Source organism: Ceratotherium simum, chromosome 18 (assembly GCF_057802395.1).
Source record: "Ceratotherium simum simum isolate JZ-2026a chromosome 18, ASM5780239v1, whole genome shotgun sequence".
NCBI lineage: Eukaryota > Metazoa > Chordata > Mammalia > Perissodactyla > Rhinocerotidae > Ceratotherium > Ceratotherium simum.
The window spans coordinates 541,914-558,819 of NC_141917.1; the positions used below are offsets into that span (position 1 = coordinate 541,914).

The 16,906-nt window shown below is 47.6% G+C and overlaps 1 protein-coding gene across 1 annotated transcript in view; it reads right to left on the reverse strand.

Annotated features, from left to right (window-relative positions):
• Positions 1-5,681: 5,681 nt before the first annotated feature.
• Positions 5,682-16,906, reverse strand: part of LOC101394765 (putative palmitoyltransferase ZDHHC11B) — a 61,635-nt gene continuing 50,410 nt past the window's right edge. Inside the window, exons 14-15 of the mRNA XM_087443083.1 lie at positions 11,721-11,796; positions 5,682-6,610 (exon numbers count right to left, since the gene is read on the reverse strand). Of these exons, the coding sequence (XP_087299209.1) occupies positions 6,162-6,610; positions 11,721-11,796 (525 nt within the window). The 3' untranslated portion in view covers positions 5,682-6,161. The remainder of the gene's footprint in view (positions 6,611-11,720; positions 11,797-16,906) is intronic.

The following is a 16,906-nucleotide window of genomic DNA, read 5'->3' on the forward strand; positions in this document are numbered from 1 at the left end:
TACAGCCCTGGCAGAGCTCTGCTCTGGGGTTGTCATCTGCCGGGTTCATGAATACTGTTCCTGGTGTTGAGGGACATTTTGTGCTGAGTTCTCGGGGCGCTGTCCACAGCAGGGAGTCCGTTCAGTCCACACTGAGAAAATCCCCTGGAACAGAGATGTTGGCTCTCCCCTACATCTTCCCTGCCCCAGGAAAGGCCCCTCTCTCACAGTTCTGGGGCCAGAAGTCCGAAGTCAGGGTGTTGGCAGGCCGGGCTCCCTCCAAAGGCTCTGGGGGGGCCCCCCGCCTCCTCCAGCTTCTGGTGGCCCCAGGTGTCCAACCTCTCCTCCGTCATCACGTGGCCTCCCCCTGTCTTATAAGGACACTCTCATTGGATTTGGGGCCCATCTGATGATCCAGGATGGTGTCATGTCGAGGTCCCTAGTTATGTCTGCCGAGACCCTTCCTCCAGATGAAGTCACATTCAGAGGCTCTGGGTGGGCGTGGTTTGGGGGCCCTCTCACCCCACTACAGATGTTTTTCCTGGCTCTCCCAGCGGTGGTCGTCTCGGCCCAGCAGCCTGGCGGTTCACCAGGAGATGCCTCTGAGTCCCCGACTGCCCTGTCCTGGTGTCCTAGGAGGTTTGGTGTCGTGCAGTGGGGAGCATCGAGGACAGGGCAGGTCCCACACACAGGCCCAACTCGCACGGACCCCAGCTGGGCTGGCATCCCTGTGCCTCACCCACCCCGGCCGCTGCCTGGCTGCTCAGGCTGTGGGCCCTGGGTCCCCGCCACAGGGACTACCCCCGGGGGGCAGAGGGCAGCTGTGGGCAGGAAGAGGGGCCAGCTGTACGTAGCTCCACGTACTCAGCCTGAAAGTGTTCCTTGTTTTTAGAACCTGAAGTAGGTTTTCTTCTTGGTGGAAACACGTTCTCGACCGCACACTCGGAGGCTTGGGCAGCTCCCGGCTCGTCCTCACAGTCTTCCCTCCGTGGGAGGCTACCTCACGCGTCCTGTGCCTCGGGCAGCAGTGGGAGAGACCCAGGACACAAAGCCGATGCCGCCCGTCCATGTTGGGGGGCCGCAGAGAGCTTCCGGGACTCATGCTCAGCTTCCTTCCCCGGGCCTCCAGGCCCCACTGCTCGACGCCGGGAAAATTGCCCTTAATTGAAGACGAGATCCCAAGGGAGCTAAAATAACCTTGTGCGGCCGGCTAGCCACCATCCCCAGAGGAAGGAGGGACGCCCTCTGTCCAGCTCTGTTTCCCCTTGGAGAGCTGCTGACCAGGGAGGGGGTGCCTCGGCCGGGCCGGGGCTGCTTTGTCCACTCACTGTGGGGGGCGCCCAGCGTGGGCCCTCCTCAGGAGGGTGCACTGGGTGGGGGACAGCCGTCTGGTTTGGGCTCATGCTGGTCACCACCACGACCCAGCACAGTGACTGAGAAAGCACAGTGACAGTCCTGTGCAGCCCACGCTGGGCATTTTCTGATTTTGCAAATGAAAATGGGCCTCTATGCAGCAATATCTAATATACATCAAATTATCATAGAACAGACTTCTGCTTCCAGGCAAGAGGAAGCAACAGGAACCAGAGTTATCCTCTTAACATGAAACAACCCCAAACTGGAGGAAATCTATGGAGCACTGGTTTGCAAGACACTGGACGGCAGGCAACATATGACAGTGAGCCTTGGGTGCTGGGCACCCCCGCTGACTGCCTGGATAGCGTCACAGCTGGTGCAGGGAGGGGACCCGGTCGGAGCCTGGCAGTCTCCCTGGGTGAGGACTGGGGAGACTAGGGTGGACAGAAGTCACAGAACAGAGTCAGGAGAACAGAGTGAACAGAACTGACGGAAGAGAGCGCAGCACAGAGAACCCGGAGACCGCAGGGAGCCCCCTGAGGTACACGGCTGTGTGCTGGTGAGCTCATGCAGGTGGGAATGACCCACTGGAGGTGTTCGAGGGAGCAGGGCCCGAGGCTCGCACAGGGTCGTGAATGGTGCCTGTACTAGCTGAGAAGACCTCCAATCCACAGGGCACGGGGTGGTGCACCCAGAGACGGAGATTGCCTCAGTACTGGAGAATAATTAGCCCTCGTCTGAGCACTGCTCTGGTCTTGCCTACAGATCTTAACAGCAAGGCACAGAGATCAAACTGTCTTTAAATAACTTAACTGCATCTCAGAATAAATTTCAAGAATATCTATAAGAATACAGAAATATCTAGCACCCAAAAAGGTAAACTTAACGATTTCTGGCATCCAATTAGAACTATCAGGTGTGCAAAGAAGCAGGAAAATTAGACCCATCATGAGAGGATAAATCAATCAATTGAAACTGACCCAGGACTGGCACAAAGGCGTTAAAACAGTATTATAACTGTATTCCATGTGTTCTGAAGGTAGAGACGTGGAAGATATAATAACACTCCAGAATGAACTTCTAGAGGTAAAAACTACAATGTATGAGATGAAAAACACACTGAATGGGATTGATGGCAGATTAGACACTGAAGCAGCATGGCGAAAACAACTATCCAAAATGAAACAGAGAGAAAAGAGAATTAAAATAACCCCCGATCCTCAGTGATCTATGGGACAACTTCAAGCAGCCTAAAATATGTTTAATTGGAGTCCCTGAAGAAGAGGAGAAAATATTGAGGATAGGGGTGCAGAAAAAATATCAGAAAAAATAATGGCCAAGATGTTTCCTAATTTGATGTAAACCATAAACCCACAGTGCAAGAAGCTCAATGCACTGCAAGCACAGGAAGCACGAAGAAACCCACGTCATGGTACGTCATAATCTAATTGCTCAGCACCAGTGACAGTAGGAATCCTTAAAAGCAGCCAGGGAGGTAGGCAGAGTGTGTAAAGGGGATGCAGAACCCATTATCTGCGACCTGTGAGGCCAGTGCCGGCTCTGTTCTGGAAAACACTCCCCGTGTGCCTGAGGAGAACCCACAGTTTCTAAGAAATGAGTCCAGGGCCCTGCAGATGTCCCATAAATCGGGCTTGTTACCTGTGTCGTCCAAATCCATGTATTTACCCTTTTTGAAGTCTGGTGACCTGCAGTAATTGAGAGGGTTGTGTTGGAAACACCCACAAATGATGATGCATTTCTTGATTGTTCCCTGTGGGTTCGCAGTGTTGCTTTACACATTTTCCCTCTTTATTTACATCTTTTTCAGAGTCCCATTAGAGTAGGTTTGTTGGTGGTAAACTCAGTTTATTTATCTAAAAATGCGCTTTTTGCTCTTTTCCCTAAATATAGTGTTACTGGGTACGTGATTCCAGGTTGTCACACTTTGTGGGTATTATTTCCCTCCCTTCTGTTGTTACCATGGAGAAGTCTGCTGTCTGTCTAACTGCTCTTCCTCTGCAGGTGATCTGTTTTCTCTTTCTGGTTGTTTTTAAGGTCAAATTGTCTTTGGTGTTCTGTCTTTCTCCACGAGATGTCTAGGTGAGGGTCTCTTGTTTATTTATGCAGCTTGTTATAAATGATGTGCCCATACCTGTGGATTCATGTCTTTGTTAGTCCCGGGAAATCCTAACATTATCCTGTAGAATGCTTCCCTTCTTACATTCTCTTCACTTTGTCTTCCTGGACGGACTCCAACCAGACATGTCTTAGACTTCATTCGGTCCTCTCTCTCCGTCAGCCTCTCTGCTGCATCTGCATTCTGACTAATTTCTTCAGATAACTTTCCAGTTTAATAGCTCCCTCTTCAGCTATGTTTAATGTGATGTTTAATTAATATATTAAGTTTTTAACAAGTATATTTTTTATTTCTAAAAGTTCTATTTGGATCTTCTGCGTATCTTCCTGATCATCTAGGAGATCCTCTTGTTGCTTATTTTTGTGATTCTCTCTCATGTATATTTAAATATTTCATGCATCCTATTTATTATTTTGTATTTCTAATTCCAAACCTGACATTACTGCGGGTCTAAATCCACTTTTTATTGTTTCTGTTGACTCTCACTCATAATGGTTTATTTTCTTTGTGATCTTTGATTGTGGGCTTATTTTGATTGATGTTAAATTCTAAAAAATCAAGGTTCGTAACTTAGCCACTTTATTCCAGTTTGTTTCTGCCAGAGTCCCCGAATTCGCCTTGGAATTTTGCACTGAGCTCTGCTGTTTGCTTTTGGCTCAAAGCCTGGTTTCAAAGAAGCCCCCCACTTCTTGTGTGCTCACCACTTATCTCTAAGCTCACTTGCTTTCTCCAGTTTCTTGAGAGTTTTCTCACTTTCTGTAAATCCAAGATGTAATAAAAATACACTTGCATGCAAGTTCTAATTGTGTCGTAGTACAAAGCTCGCCATATAGCCTGGAAGCCCTTTCTGCGTATCTCCTTTCCTAGGTCTTATTCCATGTTCATGACTCAGATGGCGCCCAAATTGTATCCATAGCACCCAGCTCAATGCCCAGCATGTGGTGCCTGTCATTCTTTTTGTCAAAACATTTTAGCCACCCAGCTTCCAAGCCTGGCCTCTATTTGGGGAATCTTGTGGTTTGAGTTTGCGTGGGAGGCAGAGACCATCTCCCCTCTAGAAGCCAGAGGCTCATCTACTCTTAAAGGTTGCAGTCAGGTGAGTGACCGGGCTCCTCAGGTCCATGAGCTGTGTGGATTTGGAGGCTCCCACACCACGAGGCCAGGGCAGCCACCATGTGGTGCCACAGTCAAGGTGCAAGTAATTGGGGTAGCAGCAGTTCCAGCAACAGGACTTGGGGGAACCAGGTCTCTGCAGGCTTGAGGGGCTGGGGGCAGGGTCCAGAGTGCAGCTGGCAAGCCTAGAGGGACCCCTCCCACGAAGGAGGGCAGAGTAGAGTGGAGGTCAGCGGGTGGCTCCAGGTTTCCTGGCAGGCAGGAGGGTGTGGCAGCCTTCAACTTGGAGGCATGGCCCAGAGGCTCCGCCCACTGACTTTGTTGATGGGGACCCGGAGTGGGGCCCATGAGCAGCGACGGAGGAGTGGGGGAGGGTGCTTCCACAGGAGGGCTGGCCTTCCCTGGAGGGGCCCGATGGTGTGCGGAGGCCTTACAGGGGGTCCCCCTCTTGTTCCATCAAGAGGGAGGGGTGGAAATGGACTTGGTGACCGAAGAAGAAAAGGGTATCTGAGCAGGTGCGGACAGGGAGGGTGAGTGGAGGGGCGTGCAGGAACCGGGCAGGGGTAACACAGGTGTTACTGTGTGGGCAGGCGTCCGGGAAGCAAAGCACTTTATCACATGGTTCATGGAGGAGGAAACTGAGGCACGGGAAGGCCAAGGAGCCTGCCCCCAGGGCACACCTCCTCCAGGAAGTGTGGTGGTGGCAAGCTGGTCACATGGCAGTTTAGGGTGGGGCCTGCTGGTGGGGTTTGGAGGTGCATCACTTTGCTCAGAGAAACAGCGTCCCCACTGCTGGGCCCGTGGAGGGTCAGCGCCTGTGGTGGGTCTGACTCAGGATAGATCTTGGCTGGCCTGGGGGCTGGGGAGTGACGGGAGGAGGCTGGGGCAGCTCCCATCTGGGGAAGGCTTGGCAGCGGTTCTGGAAGCCCAGACCCAGGCCTAGTTCACACTGGACTTCAGAGCCCAAGGCTGGGGGGCGGGGCGGGGCGGCGGGGGGAGGGGTCTACCCCCAACTCCCCACCCGCCCTCCACCGACACAGCCACCCCAAAGCCAAAGATTTAAAATTTACCAAGACAATTTCAAGTTTATTGCCATTAAAATTTATTTTTATTATTTCCTATAAAACTTCCTGAGAAATTTTGAACAATTTCCTTAAAAGCTACTTAAACTCATAGAGTTATCAACATTACTAATCAACCAAAGTGAAAACATGGCGCCAAGTCCATTTCGAATCTGCTTTCTCCCGGGAAGAACATAAGACGTGTTTAGAAAACTATGGCTTCCAAACTGAAGAAAATGCAGAATTCGTTAAAATCTTCCCATACAGCCAAAATCAGAGGAGCAGCTCTGGCTCCCTCTTCTTTTCTTGCCTCTTACGGAGAACGACAGGCCTGCGCAGGCGGAGGAATGTGGATCGCGGTGCCCCGCGCTCTCCTCCGAGGAAGCGGACCCGCCGGGCACCACGGGTGCCTGCACGGAGGGGAGGCATTCTGGACAGCCTGGAAGATGCCCTGCCTCTGAACACCCTAGACACCCCACGAGCCCCCCGAAGCTCTGGGTGTCTGGGCGTTGTGGTCACTGGGACTGCGGTGGAGAGCCGGCGCTCGGCTCAGAGGCCTCTCCGGAGGGGCCGCCGTTCTCCACACTGAGGACGGGGTGCATGTCGACCCTGGTCTCTCCCGCAGCAGCAGGCAGGCCCTCGGCGCCCTGGCTGGACGGCGCAGCCTCGCCCGGAGCCGCCTCCTGTGTGGGTCCTGGAGGCTGCTGCTGCTGGACGTGGCACACCCCCTGGATGGCCTGCCCCTCCTCCGGCTCATCGTCGATGTTGATGCTGGTGGACTCCTCACTCCGGGCCTTCTGGCTCCCTGGGAGGCCGTCCTGGGGCTTCTGGGATGGCACATCCTGGCTGCTGCAGGGCAGTGAGTCCGGGAGCAGGAAGTTTTCCATTGCTGACTCCCCAGGCGGGATCTCAGAGGAGGGGGTCTCCCCGATGGGCGACTTGGCCAGCGTGGGTTCCCCAGCTCCTGCAGAGCAAAGGAAAGTCACCATAAATACCCCGGGGGAGGTGTGCAGAGGGTCCCGCCGAGCCCTTGGCACACAGGCCCAGAGGCCGGCCCGGTCTGCACAGAAGACCAAGGCGCAGCGCTCCGGGCACCTTGTGTCCTGCCCTCCTGCCAGGAGGTGGGGGCCCGTTCCTGGGGAGAGCAGCTGGGTTTACTCACAGCTGGGTCTAGGCGAGAATCCTCCTCCCCGACACTGTGCCCTCCTCGCTCCCCCTGCCTGCTGTGACGGGCAGCCAGAGGTTAGAAATGAATACATCGTCTACCCGGGCTACTTTCTGTTCTTATTGTGAAATACATCACATATGTAGAAGAGTGGATAAAACATTTATTACATTTAAAAGAATAACGAGACAGTGACAGCGACAGCCCACATGAGGACTCCCACGGTGAGGGCTCCTGTGTGTCCTCTCCAGTCACAGCCCCCTCCTTCCCACCCCTGTGGCCAACAGATGGCTGCGTGGGCAGCATTCTCCCCCTTTTTACACACGTCTAGTGCACCGGCACCTTCTCTAAACAACAGGGCGTTTCTTGTTGCCTTTTTTTGAACTTTGTACAGAGGAAATCAGAGCGTAGGCAGTTTCTTGCTTCTCTCTCTCCAAGTGAAGCCATGTAGGAGATGCGTCCCTGTGATGGCAGTGTTCCATCACGGGCGGTCCACGGGACGTGAAGCCGTGTAGGAGACGCGCCCCTGTGACGACGGTGTTCCATCACGGGCGGTCCACGGGTTACTCACTGGGTGTCCTAGTTGTTCCCAGTGGGAGGCCGCTATGAACAGTGCTCACGTCTCCTGGTGCGCTCAGGCGAGAATTTCTCTAAGACACACGCTTGGAACGAACTGATGGGCCTTGGTCAGCTCGTGCTCAGCTGAGGGAGGTCACACCATCCCAAAGTGGATGTATCAATTCAAACCCACCAGTTGCACGTGTTCCCACAGCCCCACCCTCGCCAGGACCTGGTAACGTAAGGTTCACGTTTTGCTCATGTGGTGGGTAGACTGTGCTGCCACACGTGGTTTCAGGCTGCATTTCCTGATTAATGATACAGTTAGCACTTTTCACCTGTTTACTGGCCTTCTGGGTTTCCTCTTCTGCGAAGTGCCCGTTCAGTCATTTGTCCATTTTTTCTTATTGAGTCATAGTTCTTTGTATATTCTGGATGACTAGTCCTTTCTCAATTACGTGTTGCAAATATTTTTCCAATTTTTGGTTGACTTTTCACTTTCTTTTTTTGTGTGTGTGAGGAAGATCGGCCCTGAGCTAACATCTGCCAATCGTCCTCTTTTTTTGCGGAGGAAGACTGGCCCTGGGCTAACACCCATGCCCATCTTCCTCTACCATATCTTTATATGGGACGCCGCCACAGCAGGACTTGACAAGCGGTGCGTCGGTGCGTGCCCGGGATCCGAACCGGGGAACCCCGGGCCACCACAGTGGAGCGCACGCACTTAACCGCTTGCACCACCGGGCCGGCCCACTTTTCATTTTTTAATGGCACCTTTTGATGACCAGAAGTTCTTAACTTTAGTGTAGTCTAATTTATGCATATCTATATTTATGATTAGTGCCTTTAAAAAAAAACCTTACTTAACAAATCCTTATGTAGTCAGCCCTCCGTATTCTCGGGTTCTGCATCTGTGGATTCAATCCACTGTGGATCGAAAATGAGTCATGCACCGCATAACCACGTTTTGGTCAATGACCGACCACACATACAACGTGGTCCCATAAGATTAGTACCATATAGCCTAGGTGTGCACTAGGCTATACCATCTAGGTTTGTGTAAGTATGCTCTATGATGTTCACACAATGACAAAATTGCCTAGTGATGCATTTCTCACAGTGTATCCCCGTCTTTAAGCAATGCGTGACTGTACCCAGATACTGTGTTTTTGATCCTTGGATGTGACCTCACAGATATGGAGAGCCACTTGTAGGGATCTGAACATCTGTGAATTTTGGTATCCATGGAGGGTCCTGGAACCAATCCCCCGTGATACAGAGGGATGACTGTATACCATGAGGACGTAACGATATTATCGAATATTATCTTCCAAAAGTTTTTATAGTTTTTCCTTTACATTTATGTCTTTAGTCCACATGGAATTGATTTTTGTGAATAGTACAAAGTAGGGGTCTAATTTCATTAACGTTTTGCCCACATAGGTACCAAATTATTCCAGCAGATTTTATTCAAAAATCTATTCCTATTATCAATCACATCTGCCAAAAATTATGTCCATGTGTTTATAGATGTTCTCCTGGCATCTCTAATCCATCTCACTGATCTCTACATTTATCTCTGCAAAAAGAGCACACTGTCTTTAACTGATAAAGCTTTAAAGGAATGGTAAGGCAAGTCTTCCTACACTGTCCTTTTCTTCAAGGGTGTCTCGGCTGTTCTTGATCCTTTCAAATTCCAGTTAATTCAAATTCAAAATACAGTTAAGAATCAGCTTTTCAAGTTACACACACACACGCCCGCACACACACACACTTGTTGGGATTTTGATTGAGGTTGCGTTGACTCTATTTGGGAAATTTGATGTATTTACAATATAACTTACACTCCATGAACAATATATATCTCTTCATTTGTTTAGGTCTCTTTTTAAGTTTCATAATTTTCTCGACAAGTCTTGGACTTTTTTTGTTAGGTTTATTCCCAAGGACCTCATTTTTTTAAAATGCTGTCATAAATGGTATATTTTTCATTTTTCTAACATTTTGTACTGACATGTAGAAATGTCTATTTCATCCTCATTCGTAAGATACATTAACCAGGTATAAAATCCTAGACTCACTTTTCACCATCATGTTAAAGGTATGACTCAACTTCATTCTGGCTTCCATTAGTATGAATTTAGTTAGTTAATCAACAACTCCTTGGAAGAGAATCTGTTTTTTATCACTGGATATTTAAAAATATATATTTTCTTTGTCTCAGGCGTTCGTCAGTTTACTTATGATGTATCTAGAATTTTATTTACCATCTTAGATTCAGTGGACTTTGTGAATCTGTGAGTCGGTATCTTATGACAGTGTTGGCAAATTATCAGCCATCATCTCCTTAAACATTGCCTTTTCTTGACTTTCTCTTCTGTCTTTCTGGGACTCTGATGACACATATCATAGACTTAAGACTCTATCCTCATTCACTTTCCTTCGTATTTTGCATTTCTTTGTCTTTCTGTATCTATTTGAGTAATTTCTCCAGCTCTAGCTTCTAGTTCACTAATTCACTTTTCAACTGTGTCTAATATATTGTTAAATCCATCAGTGAACTTTTTTATTTTGGTGATAATTTTCATTTCTATAAGTTTTATTTGCTTCTTTTTCAAATGTGCTTGGTAATTAAAAAAATACTTTTCTGTTCTTTTCAGGTATTTTTAACTTTGCCTTTTATTTCTCTAAACAAATAATCAGTTACTTTGTGTTTTCGTCTGCTAAGTCCAATACCCGATGTCTCTGTGTGTCTATTTCTGCTAGTTTCCGTTGACTCTGACTCATTGTGCTTTGTTGCCATGTGTAGTCGGTCATTTTTCACTGAGAGCTGTTCATTTTCTTTGTAGTTTTATTTGTGAAAAGTCTTGATGAAGAAGCCTGGGATGAAGGGGCTCCTCAGAGAGGAGTTCTGCCTGGCGTCTGGGAATGACCAGTCCAGAATCACTCCACAAGAATTCTCAGATGGAGGGTTTTCTGGACCACTCACCCAGTGCAAAGTGAGGGACAGCCTGTTGTTCCCAACACTCAGCAGTGATTTTTCTCTTTTCCTTTCAGCTCCAAGGTTTGAGATGGCTGATTATCCCTGAGTCCTTTCGGGGGGAGAACTGAGTTCCTTCTGGTTCACTACAATGTGGGCACAGCCATTTGAGGGTCCAATCTTGATAGGATAACTTACTGGCCTCCCATTTTGGCTGTGCTTAGAGCGTGGTCTTCTCTTTCTCCCTCCTGTAAAGCTGTGAATATCAGGGTCGGCAGATGCTCTAGGGCAGAGGCTCCAGTGCCTAGCGGGTTCTCTTTGGGTTTCCGCTTTGCCTCGGGCCCTGGCCTGAGAATCCCTCACTGTCTTGCTAGGTCATGAAAGCCCTTAAGAATACTTACACCCATGTGCACGGTGCTCACACATGCATCCATGGTGCTCGTTTGTCTGCCTGTCAGTCCATCCTAGGAATCAACCTGCCCCGTGAGTGGAACCTGCAGGCTCAGGCTCCATTTTACAAATTTTTTTCTTCCTTTTCCCTCCCTTTTTCATTGATGCCATTGGTTTGTATTTTATAATCCTTACTCACTTTAAATCCTTTCTGGAATTATGTAAAAATCAAACTAACCCTCTCAGCCTCCATCTCCTTTCTAGAAGTAGGAGTCACTGATTCCTACACACGGCATATTGAAAAGATTAAAATTACATACTTGAGAAGTGCTTTGTGCACTTGAAAGGGATGCACAACGATGAGAGATTATCAGAGTAAACATCAGTTGTTTAAAAGCTGAGTGTTGAATGCTTTTGTAAATGAGGTGACACCATTTCAGAAGCACACTGGAAGGATCAGGACATGTGAACAGTGAAGACTCCACCTGAAATTACTCAAAACTTCAGCAGGCAGGATGTGGTTGGCTGAGTTTAAGCTTCTGTGGAACGCATCGGACCTTTTGTTTCAATCGCTCATCACACTTTCCCGTGGGACCTTGCTCTGTGTGTCCATTAGTAAGCTGGCCACCATTGCTCATCACAGGTTCCACAGATCAGACTGGTGGCCACGCAGAAGGATGCCCAGAGCCAGCTCTCAGCTGTTTGCAGATGGTTTGCTAGCTGATGCTTCAGCCAGGTGTCCAGCTCCACCTCTTGGACCTACTGCTTTCTGGCACACACAGCAGGTGGTGGGGCGAGCATGCTGGATGTCAGGGCTGTTTGCAGACACTCTGTGTGAGCTCAAGCTTGTCCTCTATATCACCAAGACAACAAGTGTCCTAGACCCTGAGTATCCACTGGTGACTTTTCCTTAGAAAACACTTAACTCTCTAGAGAATCTAGAGTAGACGTCGACACGACTCAAACTGCAAAATATCTTACCTGAAGCCCAAACTTCATTTTCAGCACCGTTTCCTTCCACAGGCTGCCTTGTTTCCTGTTGTTGATCCTTTGCAACCTACAGAAAGAGAAATAATAGGGAATATATGATGTAGTACTGGCTATCCTGCCAAAGGGGACAAAATGCAGCAACAAGAGCACATTTTAGAGACAGACCAATCTGGCTCTCCCACTGATGGGCTTTGGGACGTGGGCAATCGCTTCACCTCTCGAGTCTCAGAACCCTCGTTGGTGTGTGGGGTTAGTATCGGGTGACGACTGTATCGGGTGAAGAATGTGGGCTTTTGCTTCTGCCTGTGCACCACCAGAGGGACAAGCAGTGCTTTGCCTAATGAGTACGAGGGTCTCATGGTCACCAAGGAGACCTGTTTGGATTCCTGGCATGAGAAAGAGGGAAGTGTGGGGCCTACAACAGGTCATCTCACAGCTGGTGTTCTCCACACAGCTCTGCCTGACGGTGGTGAGTTCTGGCTACCGGGGAGTCCAGGGTTTTCCTACCACATCTGAATACAGGCGTTTTGGTCCTTGCCCTGCTGCTGCCCTGGCCCAGCCAACGGGTGACTTCACTGTCCCATGTGTGCTGGCCAGCAGATAGCAAGAGTGGCCACAGTCCTCAGCCAGACTTGCCAAAGGTTCGGGGATGGTGCCCATTTTAACTTTCGGTGAGGAATGTGGCATGAACCAGAGACTGGGACTGTGAAAAATTTTTCATTGAAAGTTTTGAAAGCAAAATGTCACGAGGAGACTTCTAAATCAAAATAGCATATCTAGAATGCTATAGTTTCCCTTCCCTGATCCGATACTTAAAAATATAAAGAGACACATAAACGAGTAGAGATATGACTTCACAGGAAAATAAGAAGGGAAATTGTTGTTGGACCAGAAATAGTGATGCCTTGAAGAAGAGAAAGCAAACGGGGGCCGGCCTCGTGGCTTAGCGGTTAAGTGTGTGTGTCCGCTACTGGCGGCCCGGGTTCGGATCCCAGGCGAGCACCGACGCACCACTTCTCCGGCCATGCTGAGGCCACATCCCACATACAGCAACTAGAAAGATGTGCAACTATGACATACAACTATCTACTGGGGCTTTGGGGAAAAAAATGGAGGAGGATTGGCAATAGATGTTGGCTAAGAGCCGGTCTTCCACAGCAAAAAGAGGAGGATTAGCACGGATGTTAGCTCAGCGTTGATTTCCTCACAAAAAAAAAAAAAGAAAAAAAGAAAGCAAATGGTAACAGACTGCAGAACAACATGGTCAGAGGGGTGTGCAGTACAAGACGGGAGCGGCCCTCAGGAAACCCACCCCAGACGAGGGTGTGCGTGCCGAGAGGAGGCAGGGCTCCTGGTGGGCCAGGTAGGTGGGGGTCATCACAGAGGGGGCGTGGGTGCCAAAGGTGGGGCAGGGCTCCTGGTGGGGCAGATAGGTGGGGGCTACCACAGAGGAGGGTATGCGTGCCAAGGGCGTGTCAGGGCCCCTGGTGGGGAAGTTAGGTGGGGGCCACCACAGAAGAGGGTGTGTGTGCCAAGGAGGGGCAGGGCTCTGGGTGGGGCAGGTAGGTGAGGGCCACCCAGTGGAGGGTGTGTGTGCCAAGGAGGGGCAGGGCTCCTGGTGGGGCAGTTAGGTGGGGCCCACCCCAGAGGAGGGTGTGTGTGCTGATGTGGGGCAGGGCTCCTGCTGGGGCAGTTAGGTGGGGGCACTGCAGGCTGAGCAGCCAGGCAATTGATTGCTGCTACAAAACTTCCTGAATCCATAGGCAACAACAGTGTGTCTGCCTGCAGATGAAAGCAGTGGGAGCAGTAATCTTGGTGCAGATGGGGCAGTGCAAGAAAAATACACAGAAGGAAGTGATGGGACCCAAAAAGCCAAGGTTATCACCAAACAAGCCAAAAATTACTGGAAATAAAGGGAAAACAAAATATTAATTTGGAATGAAAGTGAAAATGTGATGAAACACGGTAGGTGAAATAGAGGAGCACTGTGGAATAGAGATTTGTAGGGAAGGATATAAATGATGACTGTGTTGGAAAAGTGCATTTTAAGTCTGTATATCAAAGTGCAGCGGTGGTTCACCTCAGGACCAGGTGATGCAGCAGGCAGCTTTAGAGGTCGGTCCTCCCCTGAAGTGGCCATTATGCTGAAGAGAGCAACCAGAGTCATGAGCTCAGACTCTGGAACCAGATCAGACACAGTAACAGCTGGGGCGTGCCCGAGGAAGGGAGAGGCTGCTGATCTCTCGCAAGCGAGCAGCGTGTGTGGAGCTGCCACCCCCATCCCTCAGTCCTGCTGTGGCTGTGGGGAGAACAGCCCTCCTTCCGGGAGCAGCTGGCTGCTGCCAGGGAAGGCAGTGTGAATTTTGTACTCCAGAACCTTGGGGTTGTGTTGTGGTGGCCCGGTCATGCCCTGAGGGACTGGCACAGGTGCTCGCCTTGGACTCGGCCCTTTTGGCAGCAGCAGCTTCCCTCAGTGCCGTCTCCTGGGAGATTTAAAGAGACAGAACCTTTCCCTGTCTACCTGCAGCCAGACATTTAAGGAAATCTTCTTCAGGTCACCAGCCAACCACAGAGACAATAGAAGAGAAACCTCAGTGACAACACATACATACTTCACAAAAATAGTTTGGAAAAGTCACCAACAGGCAGTTCCAGCCCTCAACAGGAAAAACAAATCTACAATCCCCGAAGAGTGGGAGAATCTGATTTCTAAATTTACCACATTATAATACTCAGAATATCCAGTTCTCAACAAAAAATTACAAAACATACAAAGAAACAGAAAAATATGGCCCATTCACAGGAGAAAAAGAATTTGACAGAATTTTCCTCTGGAAGCCCAGACATTTGAATTAATAGTCAAAGATTTTAAATCAGTTGTCTTAAATATGCTCCATGAGCCAAAGGAAATCATGGACAGACAACTAAAGGAAATCAGGAAAATGGTGTATGAACAAATAAGAAAATCAATAAGGAGGTAGAGATTATAAAAAAGGAACGAAACAGAAATTCTGGAGCTGAAAAGCACAAAAACCAAAGTGAAAACTCACTAGAGCAGCTCGACAGATTTGAGCAGGCAGAAGAAAGGATCGGCAAAGTCCAAGACAACTGAAATGATCCAGTGTGAAGACCAGAAAGAAAAACGAATGGAGGAAGATGAACAGAGTCTGGTGGACTTGTGGGACACCATCAAGGGTACCAACATGTGCATCACAGGAGTCCCAGAAGGAGCAGAGAGGGAGAGCAGAGCAAAAAAAAATCTGAAGAAATAATGGCTGAAAATTTCCCAAATCTGATGAAAGATATGAATCTACACATCCAAAGAAGCTCAACAAACTGCAAGCAAGATAAACTCAAAAAGGTCCACACCAAGATACATTACAGTCAAATCCTCAGAACCCAAAGAGAGAATCTGGAAAGCAGCAAGAGAGAAGCACTTAATCACAAAGAAGGGACCCTCAATACGATTAACAGTCGATTTCTCCTCAGAATCCATGGGGCCAGAAGGCAGTGGGTGACATATTTGAAGTCTTGAAAGGAAAAAGTCTCCAACACAGAATTCTATATCCAACAAAACTATCTTTTAAGAATGAAAGAGAAATTAAGACATTCTCAGGTAAACAAAAGCTGAGGGAATTCATTACCAGTAGACCTGCCCTACGAGAAGTGCTAAAGGGAGCTCTTCAGGCTAAAACAAAAAGACGCTAGACAGTAACTCAAAGCCATAAGAGGAAATAAAGACCACTGGTAAAGGTAATGACAGGTAGAGGTAAAGGCTAAGGTTAATATATAAGCCAGTATTGTTCTACTTTGGTTTGTAACTCCTCTCTTTTTCTATATGATTTAAAAGACAAATGCATAAAACAATAATTATAAATCTTTGTTAATGGGCATACAATGTACAAAGATGTAATCTGTGACATTAACAATATAAAGGAGGAGGGACGGAGATGTATAGGAACAAGTGTTTGTATACTACTGAAACTAAGCTGGTATTATTCAAACTAGATTGTTATAAGTTTAAGATGGGAATTGTAAACCCCAAAGTAACCACTAAGAAGAAAGCTAAAAAATATACAGAAAAGGAAAGAAGAAAGGATTCAAAATGGTACAGTACAAAAATTCAACTAAATACAAAAAAGGCAGTCACAGAGGAATTGAGGAATAAAAAATATATATATAATATATACAGAAAACAAATAGTTTAGTGGCAGAAGTAAATCCTTGTCAGGAATTACTTTAAATGTAAATGGATTAAATTCTCCTATTAAAAGTCAGAGACTGGCAGGTTGGATTAAAAAAACCCCACAACATGATCCATTTAGATACTATCTACAGGAGACTCACTTTAGATACAAAGACACAAAGAGTTTGAAAGTGAAAGCATGGAAAAAGATATTCCATGCAAACAGTAACCAAAAGAGAGCTGGGGTGGCTATATTATTGAAAAACAAAAGAGACTTTAAGTCAAAAATGTTTACAAGAGACAAGCAAGGGCATTATGTATTGATAAAAGTTTCAATCCAGCAGGAAGATATAACAATTATAAACATTTTACACACCTAACAACAGAGTCCCAAAATATATGGAGCAAAAATTAACAGCATTGAAAGGAGAAATAGGCAGTTCTATAATAATATTTGGAGACTTCAATATCCCACTTTCAATAATAGATAGCAAAATAAGACATAGATCAAAAAGAAAATAGAGAATTTGAATAACATGATAAACTAATTAGACCTCACAGACATATACAGAACACTCCACCCAACAACAACAGAATACACATTCTTCTCGAGGGCACCTGGAACATTTTCCATGATAGACCATATGTTAGGTTACAAAACCACAAAAAAGTTGCAATAAATTTTAATAGATTTATATCATACAAAGTATCTTTTCCAATCACAATGGAATGAAACTAGAAATTAACAACAGAAGGAAAACTGAAAAATTCACAAATACGTGGAAATCATTTAAATACCACATTCTTAAACAACCAAAGAGTCAAAGAAGAAATCACAGGCAGATTAGAGAATACCTTGAGATAAATGAAGATGTAAACATAACACACCAGAGCTTATGGGACATAGCAAAAGCAGTGCTGAGAGGGAGCCAATGGCTGCACACACCTACGCTGACAAAGATCTCAAATCAATGACCTAACTGTACACTTT